The 25337-nt window shown below is 40.8% G+C and overlaps 1 protein-coding gene across 1 annotated transcript; it reads right to left on the minus strand.

Annotated features, from left to right (window-relative positions):
* PPIL4 (peptidylprolyl isomerase like 4) lies at positions 1–23524 on the minus strand. The gene is made up of 13 exons (XM_082307598.1): positions 23426–23524; positions 22314–22381; positions 22163–22227; positions 20248–20365; positions 18129–18271; positions 17682–17778; positions 16103–16219; positions 14189–14313; positions 11804–11870; positions 10827–10938; positions 9197–9293; positions 8449–8587; positions 1–2307 (listed from the first exon to the last, which is right to left on the minus strand). The coding sequence occupies exons 1-13, from the start codon at positions 23493–23495 to the stop codon at positions 2083–2085; spliced, it is 1443 nt and encodes a 480-aa protein (XP_082163724.1). The 5' UTR covers positions 23496–23524; the 3' UTR covers positions 1–2082.
* Between the last annotated feature and the right edge of the window lie 1813 nt (positions 23525–25337).

Here is a 25337-nt window from a genome sequence, read left to right on the forward strand (position 1 = left end):
TGTTGAGTCACTTTTATCATCTCTCCCATATGAGGACCTCTGGTGTTCAGCAGGAATCCAGCTTTTTCTCAGAGTGGAAGCTTCTTTTCTCTTTCTACGACTGCCTTTTCCTAAAAGCGGCGAGAACTTTAAGTGCTTTAGCATCTGCACCTCCTTGTCAAATTTGGCCAATTTTTTTTTTGCATGTTAAAAATGTGCTGTGGAAAAGAAGAACTGAGGCCAGTATGGCAGCGCAAACCTTGTTTCTTTAACAAAGCAGGCTAAAAGCAGGAAGAGCTAGAGACAACCTACTGCCTCAGCAGCGCTACCCCAAACGCATCAGTCCTGGTCTAGTACAGTTCTTTGGAAGTTTTCTTGTGCCCAGACTGAAGGCAGAAACTTTCTTGATGGGAACAGCGAGCAGTCCTCAGCCCCGGGCCGCCCGACGGACTCCCAAGAGCAGGCTTCCTCTGTACGTCTCCGCTGGGAGAGCGGGCCCCGCGCTCCTCCTCAGGCCCTGCACGGACCGCATGGGCCCCCGCCAGTCCCCACTGCCTCAGAAACATTTTGTCAGGAGGCAGTTATGGAAACGCTGCGTTTCTAGCTCCATGCTTTGAAGCACACTGAAGTTAGAAAGGAGAGATTCGGCAAAAGGCAGCTTCTTAGCCAAGTACGCTTAACTTAAACTTTAACAAACTGAAGACAGGGTAGATGCCACTGGAAGGCACATTCCTGTATACAATACCCTCGCTATCCTCCCTCAGCCTGGGTCTGGATATTCCAGGCATCTGGCCCGGCCCGCTCGGTCAGAATTTTCCGCCATAGGGTGAACAGCTGCTTTTGTTCCTCCCTTTAGTACCGGCCTTCCCCCAGAAGCATCTCAATCAGGAGTTCACTTTCTGCACGCAGTCCATTCAAACGCACTAGCCAGGCACAGCTACCGGCCCTCCAGGGCACCGCAACTTGCAGCGACTCTTCCTGGCTGCCTTGAATTTTAGTCTTTGTCCTGCAGATCACATTCCAATGAGAGGTATCAAGCCATAAAATCTTATTACATATTACAATCAGACACTACAGCAAATATTACAGAAAAACCACAATCACAAAAGAAAAAAGTTAAATTTATTCATCAAAGCAGACTGCCTGCAAGCCATCACACATTCCATGGAAAGGAAGAACAAGACAAACACTGTTCCCCACGTCTCACCTCCCCTCCTAACAATGTGAGATCCCTCCCCCTCTGGAGAGAAAGAGGAGAACATACACGTTCTTAAAAGGTATGCATACCGCCTAACACTGTTTAAATGGTGAAGTCTTGTTTATCAGAGCAAGCTAGACATTTAAAAGCCTGAGAACTTTCACTAGGACCCAGGCTCTGACAACATCACCTGCATTCCTCTGTAGATGAAGAGTTATTAACTGACATACTTCTGCCACGAAACCTGAAAATTAATCCCATCTAGGCTTTGGCAAATACAATGCAAGTTACAAATTCTGTTCTTCTCTAATTCTGCTAGTGACTATTTTCTTCTTTCTTACCCACCCAACAGAACCTGCCTGACATCACAGCAGCGGGATCCCCCTGACACTGCAGAGGCCAGATGGGCCAAGTACCAAGGGAATCTCAGTTTTGAGAGGCATCCTCCAGCCGTGCCACAACGGCAAGCCATCCGTGTAAATAAGTGAGCAAGTAAGTGCTGTTGATCTAGTATGGTGCGGCACTTCCATCACCCTTGCAAGTGGCACAGCAGTACCTCAGGGCCTTTAACCTCCTTGAAGAAAGAAGGTACATCCTGCAAATCTCTTCACAGTGGAGAAGGGCAATCACTTGTTAGTGCACGCTTATGTTCCCCAAAAGCTTTAGACAACACTCCTTATCGGAGAGTCAAACTATTTCACCAACGTGAAATACTTTATTGAAACAACCTTTTTGGAATCAAGGCTTACTCTGACAGTCATACACTGCGCGTTCAGAGAATTATAAGGCCAAGTTGCCAACAGTAGGCAACCGCTTTTATGCGGTAACTGCACATCCATTTGAGAGAACGTTGGAAATGCTGGAAGAAAACATATTTTAGTTCCCCTCTCTCTTTTCCTCATCCTTCATCTGTACTTGGACCTCTCTTTGTCTTTTGATTTCTTAGGACTTCTGCTTTTGTCTGCTTTTTTATCCCAGTCTCTTATTTGGAAGTCTTCTTTGTATTTGTCTCTTTGTCTGCTGTAAGTGTAGTCTCTCTCTGGAGATCGGCTGCGACTCCGATGCCTGTCTTTCTTCTCACTCTTCATCTTCTCTCTACAGCGTTCTCCTTCATGTTTTCGATCAGAATCCTGTTGAAGGAATTGGACATATATGCAGTTACAGACAAAAGGGGGAAACATACAAAGACATGAAGAGAACTAGAAAAGAGTCAAGCATGGCTGGTTCCTTAGCTAAGGCTAGTACTACCTGAAATAGATTCACATCCATGATGATTTGAAAAAGGTAACACAAAAAACCCCCACTGTAACTATATATGAAGAAGGTAAGTCTACAGCTTTTGCCAGCATTTATGGAAAAAGGCATGGCTGACCGGCATGCTGCTGCTCGTATTTCCTAAGGAGCTTTAGCAAAACCTGGTTATATCAGGGATTCAACTCAAATGGATATTATCAAACTTTTCATAAGCATCACACAAGCTTCTAAGCTAGATTTGGATTTTGACTTATCTAAGCAACGGAAGTATTTCGGTCACAGGTTTTGGTTCAAGCCCCACAGGTATTCCAGTGCTATGAAGATGCAGAACATTTTTCAGACCTGCCTGTAATAATCCTTAATGGCCTGAATTCTAGGCTTTGGAAAAATGAACGACACCGTTACAAAGACCAAAACTACATACACACACACATGCAAACTATTTCACTTCCTTGAAGCTAGATGTCCACAAGAAAAGGCAACATGGAGAATCCGATCCTTTTAAATGTACAGTCAAACAATAACAAGGTAATAAAAATTAGTTCTGTTTTGCAGGCTGATGGGTATGACCCATAGAGAAAACACAAGATAACACTCATACACAGACATAGTAAACGCTAAGGGGTACAAGTTTGTCCAATTTAAAATGGCCTAAAAAGAAGAGACCAACAGTATTGTACTACAAGTGGTAATGGTGTTTCAGCACACACACAAAAACTCTTTAAAAAAAAAATGCTGCAAGTTCAGGTAGCCAAAAATGAGGAAATTTTGAATTTCCCTGGCTTTCTGCATATCATCACCAAGAATGCTGGTTGAACGGATTTGCTCCGGAGAGAAATGAGGTTTATATAATAAAGGAGGAATTGCTGTCAGTAAAACACCTGCTTCACTTGTTGCACTAGGCAGACAGTATGAAACCACTGAGACAGTGTATTAGTAAATGAAGGAAAGATGGCTTAATTACTTAGATTGTGAAATGTCACACTAACAAGATTATGGCACACTACATGCTGGAATGACTATGTGGAGACACCAACGCCTGTACAGGCCATAGCAATTTTGAAAGTAAAAAGATAAAGTAAGTTGTAATTTCATTTCAAGGAACTCTATAAAGATTTTCTTAATACACAACACTGAGTTTTGACACGTAAACTCCTAACATTTTCAAGCACTGCTAAAAACCACTTTGGTCTTATTATTCAACTAAGATATACAGTGAAACAAAATACAAGAGGAGCTTCAGAATTCTGCAGAAAGATACATAGACAACTTGTTATTAAGAAGGTGGTTGGCACTTTTGTTAGGAAGGTACAATCACTTGAAAGTTTAGTATCACTGTATGCTCTAGTAGACAGATACCATTTTATGGGATTTTAGTAACTCCACTATTAAACACAGATCATTATGAACTATGAAAAAATGTCTGCATTTAATTACACAGTATTTCTTTCTTAATTTCAGATACGATTTTTATTTTTTGAAATATGTACTTGTGACACTAGCCTTCACAATTGTATGGCTAAAAGCTATACTGCATGTACAAACAAGCAACTTTATTTATTTAAAAGAATAGTGAAAAAAACTCTACTCGAAGTGGAGCTTTTATCCAGAAAGGCAGTGATCAGGATGGTTCCCAGAGCAAACTTCCAGAGCAAACGCCACCTTTAGAATTATGCAGATAATGCTGAAATACTAGAGTTAAAATAAGCAACGTAAACCCCCTGGACCAACACACACATCAATAGTCACAGACCTGATCTTTTATCTACATAACAAAAAATTTCTGCTGCTGCTGGGTACAGTAATCTCACTGGTGGCCAAATGCTTATTCTGCATCTTTACTGTCAAACTCTGTTTCAGTACAGATTTTAAAATCTGAATCCATCAAAAAGGAGTGGTGATTCCAGCTATTTATAGGAGGTTTGTCCCTTCATCTTCAGAATGATGCACAGCCATATTACTCTTGTACCCAAAAGCCTCAGTCTCCATCTGTTTGAACAAGACGACAGGTTTCAAGGCCCTTTGTGGCAGGGCCTGAGTAAACACCAGAAGATGGACAGACTGGCGGTGGAGTAGAGAGGAACAAGACAAAAATATTGGCCAGAGAAACAGATGGTGGGCTTGGTGCACTGCTGACTTCTAGCTGGTTTGTTGCTGAAGTCTCCCCCCAGCACAAGGAGAAACAGGAGAAAAGCAGAACAGCACTCAGCTGAAAAATCTACCAAACCAACACTGGAGAAAGTCTACTGGCCAAGTCAGGGCAGGGGACACGTTAGTGAAGACTTGAAAGTGAAGACAAATAGCCTACGTTGAATGCCATAGAAAGGGGCAACTTACTGAAAGGATTAAAAAAACAAACAAACAAAAACCACAGTCATATGAGCATGGAGCCAGCTAAGCACAATGACCTTCACAGAAGCATTTAGGGTGTAGGTGTACAGGGCAAGTCTGAAAGTGCCACAAAAAGGTCACCACAGTAGCTAATATGATCACAGCGTAAAGAAAAAAAAAATGTAGTAATTTGAATTAATAGAATGAATTGCAAATTAGTTCCCCCCCAAAATCAGTTACGTTTCCCCTTAAACAAGATTTTATCTTTCTGAAGTCTTTGGCACGGAACAAAGCCGATTTTTTAAACATGCTAAGTTACTAAAAATAATGGTATTTTGAAATCAAATCTTTTATGCCCTATCCAAGTCAGAAACATGCTGTTTTCCCATTGGAAGGGGAAGAAAAAGATTCCTACTTAAAAACACGCTCTCTCTTACTGCTGAAGTCCAGATTTCTCAATCCACGATCACAGCCTCTTATCAGTAAATGAGTAAGTGATGATCATCCCAATTCTTAATCCAGCACTGTGTTGCTGAATACAGATGAGGAAGAAAATATGAAAATAGGGAAATACACTTCTCTGGAAGTTCATGGCTGGCTTTGCCAAAAGTAGTAACTTGCCAAATTGCACACTAGTTAAAGGTTAAAAGGAGCAAACGAATAGAGACAGCCTTTTCAGGAGGAACACTTTGATCAAACTTGACCCTGAATATAAAGAATATAAACAGTGTCTAATAAGCAGTTAGAGCAGAAAATTAAAAGCAGAAAAATCAATATCTTCACCAAAACCATGCACTATAGAAACGCGAAAGTCAGGAAGCCCCTCTACGTCTCACAAAAGTCCATTGAATAGGCTATACTCCTCCACTGATCCAGTTATCTTAAAAAAAAAAAAAAAAAAATTCCAAGGCACCAAAAAACACAGAGAAAACTAGAAAGGGAACAAAGTCATAATATAGTTCTCAAGCAGAAGCATCACTTGTATTCAAAAAAACTCTACCAAATCCTGTTCACAAACCCATATGGTAGTACAGCCTCCTGCTCCAGACCCACATCCTGCTACCTACTAACAGCAAGCCACAACACCCTACCTCTTCTACCCTACTTGGAATCAAGTCAAACAGCACAAGATTCAAAAATACATTCTTAAAACAGCAACACAGAGGCTGAAGATTCAGGAAACGGGTGTCAGACTAAGAAAAGAATGAGTCAAAATATACTAAAAAAAAAAAAAAAACAACCCACAACAACCAAAAAAAACAAACCAGCAAGAGAACAGAAAAACAACTCAACATCATGGAAACTATTCGGAAAATAAAACCCCTTCAGTCATAGCTGGAGCTGGTAGCACAAACTGCAGTTTCAGTCACCAGAACTTCCCATTATAAGACCCTGTTCTCTGTTAATTAAAATCTCTGCCACACTAGGGGCTCAGTATGGAAGTTTCTGTATGAAGCATGGCTATTGTGGTCTTTGGCCAGTTAGTCGTGGAAGGTCTGCTGTTGGTCTGTTTTAAACTTCTTACCTCAAATATATTCTAATATTTCCAAAATAGGGTTAAGGGAAAATGCTTTTTTTGCCTATACTAAAAATACTACTATTCATCAAAATAGTTTCCATACTGTTATGCTTTGTGCTGGTCTCGGTATTCACACTGAACATATGCTGCCTCAAGAACATGCCTTCTTCCCCTGTTCTTATATGAGTTCCCGAGATTGTGCCCAAATTACAAATCTTCAAAAAAAAAAAAAAAAAAAAAAAAAGGCCAGACAAAATTACATTTTGTACATGCTAAACAGGATTTGTCAGCTAAGCTGCCTGCAGATTTCATCTGGAAAGGGCCATGCCCAAGACACTTACTGAATCTCTAAGTCAGACTGAGTACATACTGCTCAGTAAGTACATACTATACAGCACACACTAACAAGAATATTCTAGTACAGACACAGAGAAAGATTCTTCGCATAAATTCATTTTCACAGCTCCAAGAGGGAACTATGTTGCTTGCCATCAGAGATTAGAAGTAAGCCTCCACCTATGATTTCAGGCATAAGCAGGCTAAGGTATTTACACCGAAATGGGTAAGTGAGCAACAGAGGAAAGCAGTGGAAAGAAGAAGATACCAGAATACAGCAGCAGGAGACTACAGGAACAAACCACAATAGAAGCAGGTGACTAAATCACAAAAAGATATACAGAGACACAGAAGAGATCACAGAGTCAAGCACTAGAAAATACTATTTTCCAGAACCCGGAAATAGCACCAGGAATTCCTCTGTTCTCACGTTTTTGTGCTACGAAATCCACTGCTAACGTGTCTCGCAGTCACCTTGTAACAACTGTAACATACAGTACTTGTACCACCTGCAGGGGTGGAGACATCTGAACGCTTTTAAAATGTTCTCTGCTAATAACGCATGACCAGCCAGTTCCACACGTGTAATTTCTGAACCATCAAGAACAAAGACTACTTCCAGAAACGTTTGTTTCAAGAATGTTAAAGCGACAATGTCAATCAGCCAAAAAGATAGGAGGAAGTCTAAACCAACATTAGTTCAGATCTCTTGTATGTATATGCTCTGAGACCTTAATGATCTGAACAGATTCGCTCCCCTCCACCCAAAGAATCCCAACTGAATTAGTATACAGTGACAAAAAGACTTGTACCACGAATGAGCAATAGGGCTTACTGGTGGCACTGAAAAAATGTAATTGCTAACGTTCATGAGAAAAGGTATTTTTAGCATCGAAGCAAGAAGTGATGCAATGGAACAACCGAATCATGTATGCTCTCTGTACACAGAACTTAAAGCAGTACTCAAAACTCATGCCAGGACAATGGCTTTATTTACTGTGGCTGGAACCTTATCACTTTCTGCACAATTGCTAGAAGACAGCTTTGTTCTCACTCATAAAGCTTGCATTGTTAAAATATTGGGTTGTGGGTTTTTTTTTTTTCCAGCTTAGCTCAATTCTCCCGAACACTCACACTTCAATAGTGGTTAACCCCCCACTTTATCATTGCACACATTGTTTCCACGAAACATCAACATCTTGACTATCCCAGGTTCACAGAAACATGAGAATGCTGACCTGACAGGCTGCAGTAGAACTAATGAATGACAGAACTACTGTCTTCTGATGATCTCCTCCACAGTCCGAGTCTTACAGCACTGTATGCTTGCACAACACAGATGCAAGCAAACCTGCATACAGATTTTACAAAAACACTTCCAAAACAGTTAAGGAAAAATAAAAAAAGATAAACGCAAAGAGATTGTTCTTCTGATCGCATATGGGGAAAAAGCCAACACATGCTGGTCTGGCAAGAAAATGAGAAATAGTTTGCATTCATGAAATATGATAAACTACTAGTTTATGACTGGGAATATGTAAACAACAGGTTCAAAGTGCTGAAGATCTACTTCATGAGAGGCTACATTGCCTCTTCAGGATGTTTTGGCAAAAAGCCATTAAGACACGCCAAGCTTCAAAAGTCCAGGAAGATTTGGAAAGCCTCTTTCATAATCAGGTACTAACATCAGCCTTCTGTACGTTTACAACTGCTGTATTTTACGGGACTTTGCACACCATGTGCTCAGTTCAATATCAGACTTTTTTCCCTCGCTTCTCTTATTAGGAGAACAATAAACGGGTATAAAGTTAATGCATGAAGAGGTTAGTACCTTAGATTTTTTGGTCCTCTTCTCATCCTCTTCATCTTCAGAGTGGTGGTGCTTTTTCTTCTTTTGTTTTTTAGCCAAATGTGACTGACTTGTTTGAGACTCTTCTATATCCTCATCCAGCACAAGGTTGTACTTGGCACTGATGGAGTTGGTTAAGGACAGATCTGTTACTTAATATAAATAAATATCAGAATGTAAAGGCTCATGAAGCAAACAAACCCCTGTTTATCAGACCAGGGTTTACCAAGACTTACTATGTAAAAATCAGCTGTGCTAAAACGACTGAATTCTGTCCTGTCAAACGGTACAGCCAGGTCCCAGTTCTCCTTTCTTTTGCACCTGTGAATATCTGAACCAGCTGTGGTCTTCTCTTCTCTCATGCTCACCACAAGCAAAGTAGAATCGCAGTGCATGATTTAGTTACTACTGTGGTCTCATTCGGGATGCAGCAGGGCCTTTGTGAAACTACTCAAAACTCTTATGTCACGTGCCATTCCAGGGCTCTGGACTGGGAATGTTATTTACCTGCACACAACATGGAAGTGAAACAGCACATCCCGATTTGACTAAACTAATTGAAGTCATCAAATGAAAAATAAAATGCTTAATTCCATCCCAAACACCAAATGGTTATATGAAGCAGCAGCAAAACACCCATTTGGCAAGCTTTAAGAATAAGAAGTCTTTTCCAGGCTGTTTTCACAAACTGTGCTTAGTGCAAAACACACCTTTGCCCAGAAAAGGATACTCCTGCTTTGGTTTTACCTTCTCTTTCAGAGCAAGTTTTGAAGGTTTGTCACGTTCCTGTTCGTACTCTTTGAAATCGTCCTTGGTATACCGCCCACCTGTCCACAGAAAAATATATTCAATTCACTCCAACTAAAAAAACAACCAGGATCCACCCCTATCACTAAGTTCTGCCTATGAATTTAAGTGCTCTTCATAACCATACAGAGATTCATAGCAGGATACAGTTCCAGAAACAACACTGACATCTGGGTAACTGAGTAGAAGAGAGTAGGACAAGTTGTGATTTTCTGTCCTTCCCTTGCTTGCAGATCCAATTAAACAACATATGGCTTTCTCCTCACTCCTGTTCAGTGGAGACAATGCATGAACAGGATCACAAAGCAGGATTCAGCAACTAGTCCCACTTTGATTACAGGTCCTATGTCACACTACCTAAAATTCTGTTACCATGAAAGCCTACAGCCTAGTCTCATCATTAAATGACTTTTTGCTCTGGCCTGCACAAAAGGAAAACCTCCGAGACAGCTACAGCTTAGGAATTCAAATGGAAAACTATAAAAAAAAATTGTGATGTCTTGATTTAAAGAGGGGCACGACAGATTTCATTTTCCATTCATTCACTTGAAAGTACCAGCTCACAGATGAATTAAACTATTCTACAGCAACGTGCTGCCATCTCATGGTCATACTTAAAACTGCAATATTAACTGGCTAGGTCAGAAATGGCTACTGAAGGTGGAAGGACAATACTTCCCCTAGGTCATTTTTTGGGTACTGTATAAGCACAAGAAGATGACAATATAGTTAACTTTCCAATATGTAGGACAATTTAGACCTAAGTTACCCAGATAAAGAAAAGTTTTCCACGTAATCAGTTAGCACAAGATGCACTGCAGAGCCCGGTATGGATTACAACGTCACCTCAGCTCTGCACAGAACAAGTTCTGGTACCTCAGCGTCCACAACTAGTCCCCAACCTGGAGAAATCGTGTGCAAACAATTGAGGGCTGACTGCATTTTTAGGCAAAGACACACAAGAACATCACCACTGCAATGCACCTCTCCAAGTCCAGTGTTTTCCTCACATCCCCAACAACCAAATAACCACTGTATCCACCTCTCCCACCATCTTTTTCCTCCTAAAACATTCTCAAACATCTTAAATTGGGTTTTATAACATACAGCCTGCAATGCAATATGCTTGACCTACAGAAGGTGAAGAGGGGAAATCCCTGGCCTGAATATTGACTTTTTCTTGTATACACCCAACTGTTATACAGTGAATAAAGAAACTAGAAAGTAACAATATACTGCCATATTGTTTTGCTAATAAGTAACATCAAAAAACACCACTTTTAAGGCGTGAGAGGAACAAATGACGTACTGGCAAAAATACATCTGATAAAAAGGCAATCCATGGCAATGTAATGTTAATATAACAGTAGTAAACCCTTCTACTCTTTCATATGGAACAAGCGAAAAGAAGAGCTAGCAACCTTGGCTCTATTTACCACAGTACCAGGAAAATTCATATTCCTGAAGATGAGATGATTTAAGCTCATAACAATTGCTTCTCTAAATAATACTTAATTAAGTTATAAGGGTCAAAGAATTGCAAGTGTACCTACCTTTTCCCTTCCACTTAATCTTTGCAACAGACTGGCTAAAATCCACATGTATCCGTCTGTCATCTATCAGCACGTTGTCCATTTTGAAGTAGGCTTTCTCACAGTCTTCCTCCTGATATTAATGTTTCCAGAAAATTTTGAGTCCTGATTATTTCATAGGAATATTCACTGAAGAGCTCAAACACAGATTCAACTGCTTAATGGCATACATTTTTTTCTAAAATTGCGTAAAGCACAGCAGTTCTTGCATTGTGCCATTTCAAAAGAAATAGTTATGTTTTGTTTGGGTGTAAACACTTCAAATTCCATTTCTTCAGCTAATTTCACTATTTTAAAAATTTGCCAATTCAGCTACATGTTGGCACATGTAATACATTCAGAAAAACAAGGGAAGAAAGGACATCTAATAAAAGCTCCATTTTAAGTACATAAGTAGGCTAAAGAAAAGTGAGAACACTTTTCCAGTGCTTTCCAGTTTTCCTCACAGATTAGAGAGATTAGCAGATACAAACAAGAAACTCTGCACCAACAAGAGAACTTTTACTCACAGTAAGAGCAGCATGTTGATAAAGCAAGCATCGTTTACAAGTCCAATATAGGACACTACTGTACACACCGATCTATCTACGTTCTTTCATACACCCTCCTCTCTTCGTGCATCATGCTTCCTTTTTCTCCTAGCATTCTCTTCTTTAAGTGTTCTAACTCCTAATGCGCTCTGGGGAAAAAAAAGGAACCCGCTCCCCTCCCACTGGTTTCAAGACAACCTAAGAAGAACGTATTTGTATTGCCTGGTTGAACACAGAAAGACTTAAACGTATGCCTCATTTAGGACTTACAGCTTCTATAATCAAGTCAGTAAGAGAAAATACTAGCTACCCCACACTTGAAGATTTCACTGTTTTTCCTTTATGGAAGTATGCCAAAAATGAACTTTTATAAGCAGAATCTACATACAGTATACCTAAATAACATACCTTTTCAAACTCAATGAAAGCATAACAAAGAGATTCACCAGTCTTCCAGTCTCGAATCACTTCACAGCTGAAAAATTGATATGAAATTAAAATGTCAGTGCTGTTGGAGAAAAAAAAACATAGGATAGGCAAGCACTGCTTAAAAGGGAGAAACAGTTAAAAAAAAAACACCTTGAAGGTATTGTAACGCATGATTCTGAGAGCCCTACTGATGTGGGGATATCTGCACAGAAAAAAAAAATGCATGTGGCATTACTTGAGTAATTATTACACTTAACTCACAAGTGGTTAACATGAAGTGTAGGACTAGGGATGAATTTCTGATTAATGAAACAAAATCTGTTTTCCAACACTACTGTTTGTCATTGATTTTTTGCATTTCACGAATTCAAGACAAGAAATTTCACATTCTGTTTTCTCAGTCATTTTAAGAAAAGTTTTAAAACAGACATCATGTGACAAACGTTCTCTTCTTAGCAAGCACCTCTTTAGCAACTGTCTTCTTATCAGGCAGTTCACTGGGCAAAAATAAGAAGCTTGAAGTACTGAATCAGTAGACACAAAACGGGAACAATACAGTATTGCATCAGTATTACCAACTCTTGTATACAACATGAGAATTCTGACTACAGGATGTTAGAGGAGGTCAGACAGGCAACAAGGGCAGGAAATGTGGTATCAAGGCGAGATTTAGTAAGGCAAGACCTCCCCCACGTGTACTGAGGAAGCGACAAATCAGGATTAGGATACACAACCCAAAAGATGATCAAGACAAAAAAAAAAAAAAAGAAAAAAAAAAGGAAAAAAGATAAAAAATAGAAGACAAGGCTAATCAGGCAAGCTATATGAATTCTTTGCAGCAGCCATCAGTGAGGAAAAAGGCAGGATAGTCTTGTGCCAGAACCCTGCTTTGTGGATTATTCAGAGAATCTATCTGAAAGTGGAAGGACTGCAGAAGAGGTAGTGAACAAACTGAGAGAGGAAAAAAAGTTTAAGAAATCCCTAGGACATCCAGAAATCATGCTGGAGTTGTAGGAGTGGCAAACACGATGCCAATTTCACTCACACACACAGACAGTCTAGCGAAGGATCTGAGGGTCTGCAGGCCTCTATCCCGGTACCGCACAAACTGGTAGAAACTCAATGCAGAACAGAGCGTGCATCTGAATAAAGAGGACCTACTCAGGACCATCTTCAGCTAAGCAAAGTTCTCTGAAAGAGCCAATATGCTAATGCGCGATGATGATATATTTGATGCAGTCTTCTGAAATCCCTCTGGAAATTCTAATAAACTCCTGCACCAAAGGCTGTTGGGGAAACTAAGCAGCAATGGCATAAGAAACATCTTTTCACTGATACACATGTGAAAGACCAGGTAAGAGTAAACAGTCATTTCTCTCTGAGAAAGTAAAGAGGTCACCAGTGGAGTTTGCTGACGACACTACATTGTTAAAGGTCGCAAAAATAAAGACTGAAAAAATTGCAGAAAGTTCTTAAGAGACCAAATGAACAAGAAGATAGCAAATGACATTCAATATAGATAAATGCAACAAGGTGAGTATTGGGGGGGAATCCTAACTGTGCATTACACACACAAAAAAAAAAAAAAAAAGCAGCTGTAGCATTAACTAGAAAAGGAGTTGAGAGCAAAGCAGAGAATACCACTATGCCACTGTAAATCTGTAATTTCTTTAACACTGTGTGCAGTTTTGGTCCTCTCATCTTGAGATGAAAACAAAAGAACAGAAAAAGGTTGAAAAAAGGGAAACAAGGCAAGGAAAATTTCTCTACAAAGCATGAGTATGTATGCTAGTACTCTTAGCAAGAAAAAAAAAGATGACTTTGGAGTATAGGACAGAGGTGTAGGAAAGTAGGTTTCACTGCTCATCATGTCTTTTGATACCAGAACTAGGAGTAATCAACTGAAACTAGGAGCCAGGTTCAAAACTGAAACAGGCAGCAGGCATGAGGAACACCTTAACAAGGAGTATACCGGATGCCAGAAATGTTTGTTGCTTTATCTCAAAACTATACATATTCCCATGGAAAAGAAAAACCCAGAGACTGTATCTGGCTCGTGTAGCATCTGAGATAAAACTGCTGAAAGGAGGAAGAGGATGGGGGTCTGGGGAGAGTGTCATATGCTTTCCTTGTTCCTGTGTTTCCCTAGGCTTTCACTTAATACCACTGCTGGGCCAGGATACTCATCTAGCTAGATCTGACTTTGTATCGCCATTGTTGTGGTCTCCACCCAAATACATGCAGGCACAGGATAAATCTCCAGAGACGCCAGACTACTACTTAACAGCCAAACCTATAGAGACTGGTGGGAATCAAGTTCAGTTTCAACAAAGAAGGTTTTCTTTTTTATTTTACAATGATTACCTTTTAATGGGACCAAATCGTGAAAATATTATCTCTAGGTCTTCATCTGTGGTCACAGGATTCAGTTTACAAACAAACAGCACGTTTTCTGGTGGCTTGACCTCTGCATCTGGTAAGTCTCCCACCTGTGGCACACAGAAAAAGACTTTCATCACTTCTGCCTAAAGCTCTCTACATTTTATTGCCACAAGCACACTGGCAACACATCTTTTGGATGATCTCAGACACATTCCTATCGAAAAAATGAAAAATTAATAAAATACTTTTCCTACTCAGTGTCACAAAAATAGTGTTTTCCATAGAACCTAAAAATTATTATCTCTTCGCAATTCCACCACTGGGACTTCATGAAAGTCACAAATACTTTCTACCTTGCTTTCCCTGTTCATAACATAACAAATACACAGTTCTACAAGGTAAAAGTGTACATTTAGAGCCACTCTGTTATAAAAATAAAAATGGACTGGATCCATTCCTTAGTCTCTGTCTGTACCCAAGATAAACTCGCCTCTCCTTGAAATCTGGCAACAGCTACGATGAGCTTAAATTTAAGATAGCTTGATAAGGATGAGAAGTTACAATTACACAACTTTGTTCAGATAGACAGAAGGGAGAAAGCATTCATGCTTACTTGCTTACACAACTTCAATGTTTGCAACCTTTGATCGAAATACCCATCCTGGAACTAGCAAATTAAGTTACAGAGGAAAATGCAAATATACATACCACCTCCTGCTGAATTGTAGCACTACTTAAAACCCAAACAAAAGACTAGTGATATTTAAACAATTTATCTCCATCTTTCACTTAATATTCTAATAAAAAGGTAATGCGTATTAGTTTGATAGCAGAAAGAAGCAAAATAACACAAGTAAGCAGCAGATTCCACAAAAGAGAACACAAAAGGAGTTTAAGCATACAGCACTTGGAGAAGTTCACTGTTTCAACAAAAGAACAACAGAACTAATAGTTGGGGTTTTTCAAATCAGTGAAACTAGCAGTACACTTAGTTTTTCATGTCTTCAGCTTATATAACATAGCCCCCTATTGCATACTACCCAGCAACACTCACAGAAAATTACTGCATTAGGCTCACATATTCCACTTGCCTTTTTTTAGCTAACCTTACCCGGAAAACAGGTCATGAGCCCCACTGCTGCTCCAAAACAAGAGCCCACACCTGCAGATCTTCTGCAACACTGTGGCCACAGCTAGACTGACCTTGCTATTAGTCTCTGCTGCAAACTATTCACCATAAATTTGATTTTGGTAGTTGTAAAGAAGTGTGATGGATTCACTCATCCTTCAACAGTGTGTGTGCTTTTTTGTCTTTTTTTCTTTAAAGAAAAAAAAAAGCTTCAAAGCCTATTCGCAATTTTTGTAACTATATGGAGTTTACAACTGCCAGCAGTTACTAAACATATTTAAGAAGGAAGAACATAAAAGTTAACCAATGTTAAATTCAACTAATCCCACAGAAGGAAGACAACCGTTACATATATGAATAATGCAATCTCAATGCCACTACATGCACTGGGAAGAGATTATCTCACATTAGCTGAGCTCTCTCCCACACATACTAAACCTTTTCCAGGATTAAAGATATTCAGCAGCATATTATGTGTGTTATGGTTTTTAACTGGATGCATTTCTAGCAAGTTTTTATAAAGCCTCCACTGGTCCACTTTTAATCCTGGCTTTGAAAATGAAATATTGGTTTTATCAGAAAACCACCTCCAGTGCTCATGCTCAATCCTTTTCATTGTACCACAGACATTTAATAGCACAGATTCTGAGCCATGACATCATCATCAGATGAGCAATTTCAAGATAAATAGTGCATATCCTCCTAAACTTAATATAACATGCGCACACAGAGGAACATCTAAAAGGTAAATACAGAAAGGTGTTCACCATTTCCAGAAGAATGGCACGAGTTTTTGCTTCTTTTTCTGCCTGAACTTCTTCTATTTCATCTGCAGACCGTCCTTTCAAGTCATCAATTTCTTCATCTGCTCCTATTCTGCCACTCTGAAAAATGAAAGAAAACGCTATTTATTACCAATCCATGACTAATAATTCATTCTCAATTTCCAAATATTACTTGGATGACCTCCCCCCTCACCCCCCCAAGACATGAAAAATGCTTAAGCACTGTATCTCTGCAGAACCGGGCTTTCATTCTGTTCTTCCCACTTAGATTAAAAAAAAGAGGGAGAGAAGATGTTATCCTCGTGTTTCAGGCACTATGAACAACATATAAACTTTCAGGCCCAATTTGAACCATATTCAGTTAGATATTCTAAATTCTTTTGTACTCCCATCTCATACTCAACATGTCACCACAAGTGTCAACTCATTTCTAATCTAGATAGCTCCTACCAGAAATGAAGATAAGGAACACTGCAAGTATCTGTGGTGTCTAATAAGACTCAAACATTAAATATAGTATATCACAACAAGAATTTTATTTTTACATATCTAGGCAGGATTTGAGGTTTAATTTTTTTCTCCTCATCAGCTTCTCTAGAATGCTGCCCTTCTTACAGACATTTCTACACCAAAAGGTTTATCTTCAGACAGGCTATGGGGGAAGAAAATAAAGCATAAGCTTTCAAATCTCTATGCAGTTGGCAGTGAGCTATTAAACTCCTTATACCGTTTAACATATCTGAAGGTACATCACAGATTAACCACAGTGCAGACATACTATGAAAGCCTAATTCTTATCTTGTAGTTGTATCTATTAAGCTTAAAAATAAACAATATTCCCTCTAGTCAATTTATTCATTGCTTGAAACAACTGTTTCCATACAAGGAGATAACCTCACATAGCGACTTCCATAACTGCATGCTATGAGTAAGTTATGAATAATTACTATTTTATTTTTAGCAAATTCCTTCTGTTTGATCAAATACACCACAATAGTATGCATGCTTGCAGATATAACTCAAGGAATGACCAAGATTACTTCCACTGAAACAGAGACTACTTCACATTTAAAAGGAAAACAGCAGTAAGCACTTTAATATTAATAAATGTTAGTTTTATTTTGTCTTCTACTAGAGCATACGAAAACCCAGTAATGCTAAAGGTGAATATTCTGAATGTTCTGCTTAACTGCACTGTAATTAGAAATCTAAAATATGGCTTTCCAACCTTAAACTCCACCATAGTCACAAGGGAGAGCACCCAAGTCACCCTCTTGTCCTTTCCTTGAAAGGCTAAGCAGCTGTATTTGATTAAACACAGCAATAGCCCCAAATAACAGACAAGCATTTGACGTATCAGAACTCAAGCTGGCGTAGTAGAAGAGCATCTCTTATCCTCCTACGCTAAAAATGTGTAGGTCTTTCAGGATACAGATTTGACAGACAAAGTCTTAAAGACAGAATTCTTATTTTGACCAAGTCTGTGCCGGCCATTAATAGGGATAAATTTGTTTAATTATTTCTTCCAACTTTTCCCCAAGAAGCTATCATAAACACTCACATCTAGCTGTTCCTTAGTAGGTTCTGGTGAGCGATCAGGAACAGACAAGCCAGGTGGATCGTCAAACGGATCATCTAAAATTACTGTGTGATTTATCCTTATAGAAAACAAAATCAAGACCAGCATCAGTCACATGCAAATAAAACTCTCTTTACTCAAGTAACAGGAAACCAGCCCCGCTGATTCTCAGTTATATCCCAAACAGCCAAACTTGTTTGTAAATACTAGTACTGATGCTTTTGTAAATGCAACATAGTTGCACGTTTTCTTATATAGTTGTTTATTTTAGTACCTGCTTATTTTACCAACAATACTGGAATCAAAGAGTATTTAAGATACCATGTACAGGTCACCTGACATCACTATATTAATCTAGTTTCCAAAAAAAGGATGAATTTGTTTAATTATAATGTATTCCTCAAAAAGGGAAGTTAAAAGCAGTCATACCTGATATCTTGATACGGGATAAAATCCTTATCTACAAAGGTTTCATTAATTGTCTTCAATACATCCATGCCTTCTGTCACTTCTCCAAACACTGTATGCACACCATCAAGATAATCCAGGTTCTCCCCTGTAGTAATAAGAAACTAGAAAAGAAGATACAAAACCAGCACCAGTAAGTAGAAAAATTCGGGGCTTGAGCTTTACCTTAGGAGAGGTACAACTCTCACTGAAATCAGGGGCGGAAAAAAACAACTCTTCCTGACTTCTGCAGAAGATTAGTCTTCTTCCATCAGCTCTGAGAACATGGTGAGCCAGCCTACAGCTCACAGCCACTGCCTGAGGGAGAGGCTCTCTCATACAAGTCTCCCTCCGCACAAGCTCGCAGCTCTGACTCACTGGACCCTTCTGTGAATCAATGTGACTCAATAACCTGGCAGAAAACCAGACCGGCAGAGGAAGAGCAGATAGTTATCTGCCAGGTAGGTTTGTTGAGCAAGATCAGCAAAGGATGCCACGAGTATCACAGCTAATGAAAGGGAGAGGACAGAAAGAGCAAGGCTACCCCTCTGGGCAGCAGTGAGCTGTGAGCTGAGCTCACATCACCTGTTCATCAAACTGCATTCAGCAGGTTCATTTTCACAATTTTGGCAAAAGCTTCCATCGTTCTACCTCCACCTGCTTCTACCCAGACTTTTTTTCCTTCCTTCCCTTGTATTACAAACCCTTCTCTCCCCAAAACCAGGATGCAGTATCATTGAGATGAGAACTAGAACACAGTAGTATTGACTTAGATCAGCTTGAACCAGCACTGAAATGTATCCTAGCACAAATCAGGTGTTTTGCCTTAGGGCAAAACTGAAGCTATGAAAATTGATACCAACTGAACACTTGGTAACAAATTAAAGACAGAGGACACTTGGTAATGAACGAAGGAGGAAGAAGCAGATACACACAAATAATAAGAGAACAGAACCATTACATCCATGCTTTACAATCTGACTGGTAACATCTCACTCCTCATTCTCAGCAACACAGTTAAGACTGGTTAGTATTTGGCATAGGTTACACTAAGCCACATTCTATTTGTAAGCCAACTCCATGTAATCCCTTACTGGAATTTTTCTTTCCCAACAAACAAGCTGCAACAATGTTCCTGGGAACTGCATTCATTCCCATATTCCTGTGTGCTAGCAGGCTGCATTCTTAAATGTAAATATAAATGCCATCTCTTCTTCCTAAACCCCCCACCCAAACAATTTTACACATACAATGCACGGAAGCAGCAAAATTAACTCCATATATTAGAAGCTCTAGCTGGAATAAAAACATAGTTTTTTTTAAATTGCTCTTCCATTATTAAAAAAAAAACAACCTTTTTAAAATTAAAACATATGGATATTACAAGTGAGGCATTTTAATATATAAAAGTGACAATACATCTAAAATAATAATTTAGAAATAATATCATTCTATGAGATTAGAGCTTTATATATGCCCACAGCAAAAACTTTGTGCACGTTAACAGGGAACAGCAAAGGGAACACCACCACTTTCAAAAATTGTTTTATAACAGCACTGGGATAAAACTGTAAACTTAAATTGTATTATTAATGCACACTTTTATGCAACCATACAGAGGAGACTGTGGTATGATTTCAGTTTCCAAACTAACATGAAGTTATAACCAGAAAGTTTTAAGATTATTTTAAAAGCCCATTTCCTTACTTTTCACTTACATTTAAATACAGGATTTTTTCCGGCCCATTCTATAAATGCGCAAAATCACATCAAGGTATTAACAGAAATGAATAAACACAGGAAAAAATAGAGGACTGAATTCTAAAAAATAAAATTTATGAAATTAATCTAGGACAGGATTTGAATCTGTGCATTTTAATCTCTTTCTTGTCTGTAATCAAATACCCATTGGCACCTAGGACACTATGCAAAATACTTATCTTAGGTACGGCCATTTTTTGACATGCATTTTGACCATTTTACAAGATGATGCTGTTGAGATGATACTGTCATCTCAGAAGATGCCTCTTTTGTAAATTCAAGGAATTTTCATTTTAGCTACTCAGACATGTACCAAGGCTTTCCACCACTGTATGCTGACCTGTGATCCATGCTGGTCATTGCCATTGTTCACCATTGACACGGTTCCCTTTTTCTTGTGCTTAATTCTCGGCACTTTTTCTGCCTCAAAAAATCTAGCTTGATCACCGTACAGTTGACTGAAAATATATATAACAAATATGTTACAAGGCAAAGGAATTTTAAAAAGTGAGATAAACAAATGCTGTGAAACAGTAAATAAAATACCTTAAATTTTTTACATTGGCATTCAAATATAACCAGAATTTACACTGCATCCATGCACATTTTTATGGACCTGTACACTTACATAATTCACTTTATATTACAGGGAACAACAGATTTTTCTCTGAGGCATTTCACAGTGGCTTTTTTTAGGGGGTGGAGGGTATATCTGTATGTTTTTAAATGCAGTATATAACATTTTTCTAAGGCATGAAGCGAATACGTATTTTGATAAGTAGTTTCCATAAAAATAAGTTAATCTACACTGTAAAAATGTAATAATTCATGTCACAAATTTCCAAGATAAATGGAAAGCCACTAAATCTATGCGTAAACTTAGTTCATCACATAGACAGGACTGCATACAGTAATTTGAGATACACAGGATATGGCAAATTGTTAAATTCTTTTTATTTTTTTAAGTCTAACCCTGATATCTCTCATTTTGTCTCACTCCATAACCGACAGAGGCATGGTCAATAAGCACATTTGCCTGAATTTAAGGGAAGTGTTCTGTTTGAATTCATTTTGCTAAGCAGGTGTAAGCCTCTATGAAGAGAGGATTCAAATTAAACCTTGCCTGTATCAGTTTCCTGTGTAGCAAGAACAGAAACTCCAATTTCGTGGACTTCAGCAGTAATGAACAGGTAGAAAAGACAAACTGCTATTCTCCGTGCTAGTAGCAGAACAGAATCTGCCACTCTCTCATTACGCTATACTTCCCTATCTGCCATACCAAAGAGCCTCAGAAGATCAATCCTTTTAAGAGAGCAGAATATCAAAATAAACTTGATCTACCCATGTGCAGAGATAGCTCAGGTCTGGCACATTTACCTACCTGGACTTACATCTGCTTAGCACAATTATACTGCTTCCAGGATCACCAGAGTGGTGATCCATGTATCCAGGTTTTCAAGGTTTTGTATTTAAGAAACTCTGACAGATCAGACTTAGAAAAGTCAATATTGGTTTAACAACAGTGTCTCTGTTCAAACCGAGCTGTTTATCTCTGTATACTGTGTTCCCCAGCAGTCCAGGTTTAGTTCTGCTCTGCAATTTTAGTTCTACTTTTAATAACAATTTCAAAGGAATCATCTCGAATATACACACTTTGCTATCTTCCATCCTAGCTGTTTGAATGATTTTTTTTAACTTTTGCGTGCATGACCACTGAAAACATGTTAAACAATGAAGGGAAGTGATTTCCTTATACACATTCAACATGAGTAAAATGAACTCAAGTAAATTTTTAGAGCAACAGGATTACTTTCTTATACACAGAAAAAATAAAAGTATAGCCTCTATATATTCCCCTCCTGCTCAATTAAATACATTTTGCTACAAAACGTCGTAACAAACTGGTAATGATTTTGTCTTCTACAGAGCACTTAGTAACGATACTTCTCTTAAAAAAAACAAACCCATAGTCATTTGCTAACTTTTAAATAAACAGAAATTTATGTACAGCTTGTTAGTTGTAACTTTGCTTCTACGGTCAGAGATAGAATATTGTCCAGAAAAAAAACCATCTGAATGGCCAAAGGCAGCGTAGGAATTAGAAAGGTATTTAGGTATGACAACCAAAGAAGCTTATGCATCAACATTTTTACTTTCCATCTACTGCCCCAAGAGAGCTGAAGACAATCTAATTGGAACCCCTATTCCCCTATACAACTTCTCTGTCAATTAAGTAACACAAAAGTTTTACTTACCAAAATATGGATTCCCCTCCACGGCCAGTTCCCATGGGGTCACCGGTTTGTATAATAAAATCCCTCTGTCACAAAGCGGAATACGTAAGATATTGCTTTTATGTTTGTGAATTTAAACCAACAAAAAAAAAGAGGAATTAAGAATACTCACCTGTACATTATAAATAAGACAATAGTTGTAGTACTTGACTTTGCAGAGCTTCAGAAAATTCAGACAAGCTGTAAGAAATTATACCAACACTTGCTAAAGAAACCCCCAGATATAGTAAGTATAGATATAAGAGATATCCAGTTCAATGTGTAGAAAAGTGTTTTTGGAGCAGACTGTGTTAAGACTCATCAGTGTACAACCTAAAGACACTGTGAGAAATGCTCTAAGGAGAGGTAACATTTCCTCCCTTCCTAAAGCCTACTTCTAGCGATTCAGAGAACCCTGAATACAGCTACTTATACAGAAATACACGTTTTTTCCTCCCCAGTTTCTTTCCAAACACCTAAGAAAGAAGATCATGGGTGCCTTTCAATTTAGAATATATTACATTTTCTCTATTTTTTTTAATAAATACGCATTACATGTGTAATAAACGCATAATAAAAAAAATTCCAAACTTCCCAATAGAACTTGACGCCTGTATTTCAAACACATATATACAAGCCCAGGGGGACGGCTGACGGCCACGGAAGCCCTGGCGCTCATTTGGATCTAATCCCAGGAGGCAGGCCCGACGTGACACGCCAGAACACAGGGCGGGAAAAGGTCGGCTGTTGACTGAACCCACCCGTTTGATGCCCGCTTCCCCAGGAGGCCGTGCCGCCAGCTAAACCTCTGGAGTCGCGACAGCCGCAGCCGAGGGCCCGGCTCGCTACCCGGGGGGCGGGCGGGGGTGCCGTTGGCCGTCGGGCTCCCCTCAGCGCCGGCCGGCGGCTGGGGCGGCGGGGGGGGGCGGCCCAACGGCCCCTTCTTCCCCGAACGGCGGAAAAACTCGGGAACCCTGGCAGCCCCCGGAGCGGCCGCAGCCGGGGCGCCGCAGGGAAGCGAGCCTCGCATCCTCACCCAGCGCCACAGCGGCGGCGACGAGCAAGGCCGGGCGGTTAAAAACCGGCACTTCCTGACCGATCGGGCGCCATGCGGGCGCGGCGCGGCCCGGCCCGGGCCCTCCGCCGGTGGCGGCGGCCAGCCCGCCCGCAGCTTTATCTGGGGCCGCCACCTGCCCGCGCAAGGGGCAAAACCGCCTCAGCTCCCCCGGCCCGCCGCGCTCCTACCGCGGGGCCGCTCCTCCGTGTACAGGTCGATAACCAGGTCGCCCAGCGTGGTCTCCAGCAGCACGGCCATGGTCGCCACCCGCCTCCGCACGGCGGCGCGGGCCGCCGGCGCTGGGCCGCCCCCTGCCGGCGCGGAGGAGGAGCTGGCGCCGCCGCAGGGCGGCCCCGCCGCCCCCCGGCAGGCCGGCCGCGGGCCGCGGGGAGGGCGAGGGGCTGCCCCCGGGGCGCTGCCGGGCGCCCTGGAGGCGCAGGGAGAGCTCCCCGCTGCAAGCGCCTCCCCTCCTCCGGGCTGGATGCCCCCACAAGCGCGTCGGCCTCGCAGCGGGCCGAGCCGCGGGGCCGAGGCGGCCCTCGCAGCTGCCCGCCTCCGCGCTGCGCTCTTCCCCGGCGTGAGGAAGGGCGCGTGTCGGGCACGCGGCCCAGCGCGCCCCTCTCCCGGCTCTCGCGCGCCCGGGGGCCACGGGAAGACAGGGCGCGGCTGCGGGCCGGGCCTCGCCCCTCCGGGCGGGACAGGACGGGGCAGGCGGCCGGGGGCCTTCCTGAAGGCGAGGGGAGGAAACGGAGCCCCCCAGGAGCACCCTCCTCCGGCGAAGCAGGCGTTTTGAGGCTGGTGGCGCAGCTCTTGAGCGTGGTGCTCACTGAGGGGTCTGGGTGCTTCTACGTAGCCAAAGAAACCCACTTTTACCTCACAGTTATTAATTAGAGGGTTATAAAGTGATTAGCAGTCCCCATATTTGCCTGTAGCGCACGGCTGCCGCGCAGCCTGTAGTACTGGGGGTGACACTGAAGAAACAGACAAGCAAACAGAATTTCTTCCCTTCCAGTTGATGCCATAGCATGGTTGTTCTTGGGCCTGCGCGTTAACAGCTCTACGAGTCTAAAGCTCGTCAGCGTCAAAGCAAGGGATCCTGCTCCCCTGCGCAGAGAGCTGCTGCTTCAGGCTGCGTCGCCTTCACCTCTTCCCAGATCACGCTCTGGTACTCATTGCACAATGAGTCGATTCAAGTCACTAATCTATTGGGAAACAATTTATTTTTATTGCTGAATTTGCTTTCTGCCAGATGAGTGACCCGAATTGACTCGCCGGACATTAAAAGGGAACCAGTGAAGGGGAAGGGGGGGAGCAGGGATGCACAGCTGGCAGTACAAAGAGGTGCACGTAGGTTGGTAAGAGCAGGATCTCCTCTTCAAGAAGCAGCAAAAGTAATACCAGATCACCAGGTTATACAACAGCACCTTTATAAAGAGCCAAGCAGGGAATTTACCCGCTTTTCTGTTCATCGCTATCCTGCTGCGTGATAGTCCTGCAGACATAGTGGGCTGGGCCTGGGACCAAGATCTGCACTGCAGCGAGTTGTATTCTGCCTTCATAGTGTGCTGGCCTTCAAAGCTGCCTGTGCTACCATCAAGCATTTTGCAGTGTTGTATTGGTTTTGTGAGCTTATTCCCAGTCTGTACATCAATCCTGAATTGATTCAAGGCTGTTTTTAAGCCATCCTGTATGGCAGTTATTGATAAAAGAAAGCACTATAGCACACATTATATTTATTACTCTGAAACTTTAAGAGCGATGTAAACAGTTTTATGCAAGCCTGTGCTGACTGAAGTGTAACTATTTACATGCTACTTTGAGAACTCGTACTTTGCACTTCAGTAAGAAAGCATCCCACTTACTTAGGTCAGACTTTTATCACTGGTTTTAGTCATAAAAGAAATTAAATAATAATTTCCTTATTCTTTATACTGCCTTTTGCCTTCTAATAAGCCATGGCTATAATGAAGGTTCAAAGAAAAAATGGCTTTTCATGATCACTTGAAAAAGTCAGAAACATCACTTCCAACTTAAATATAAAACCACTGAAATACAGCACTTTGGGCACACTCAGCAGCTTGAGCCGTAGTCAGTCTCAGT

This window comes from Platalea leucorodia (genome assembly GCF_965183815.1).
Source record: "Platalea leucorodia genome assembly, chromosome: 3".
Classification (NCBI taxonomy): domain Eukaryota; kingdom Metazoa; phylum Chordata; class Aves; order Pelecaniformes; family Threskiornithidae; genus Platalea; species Platalea leucorodia.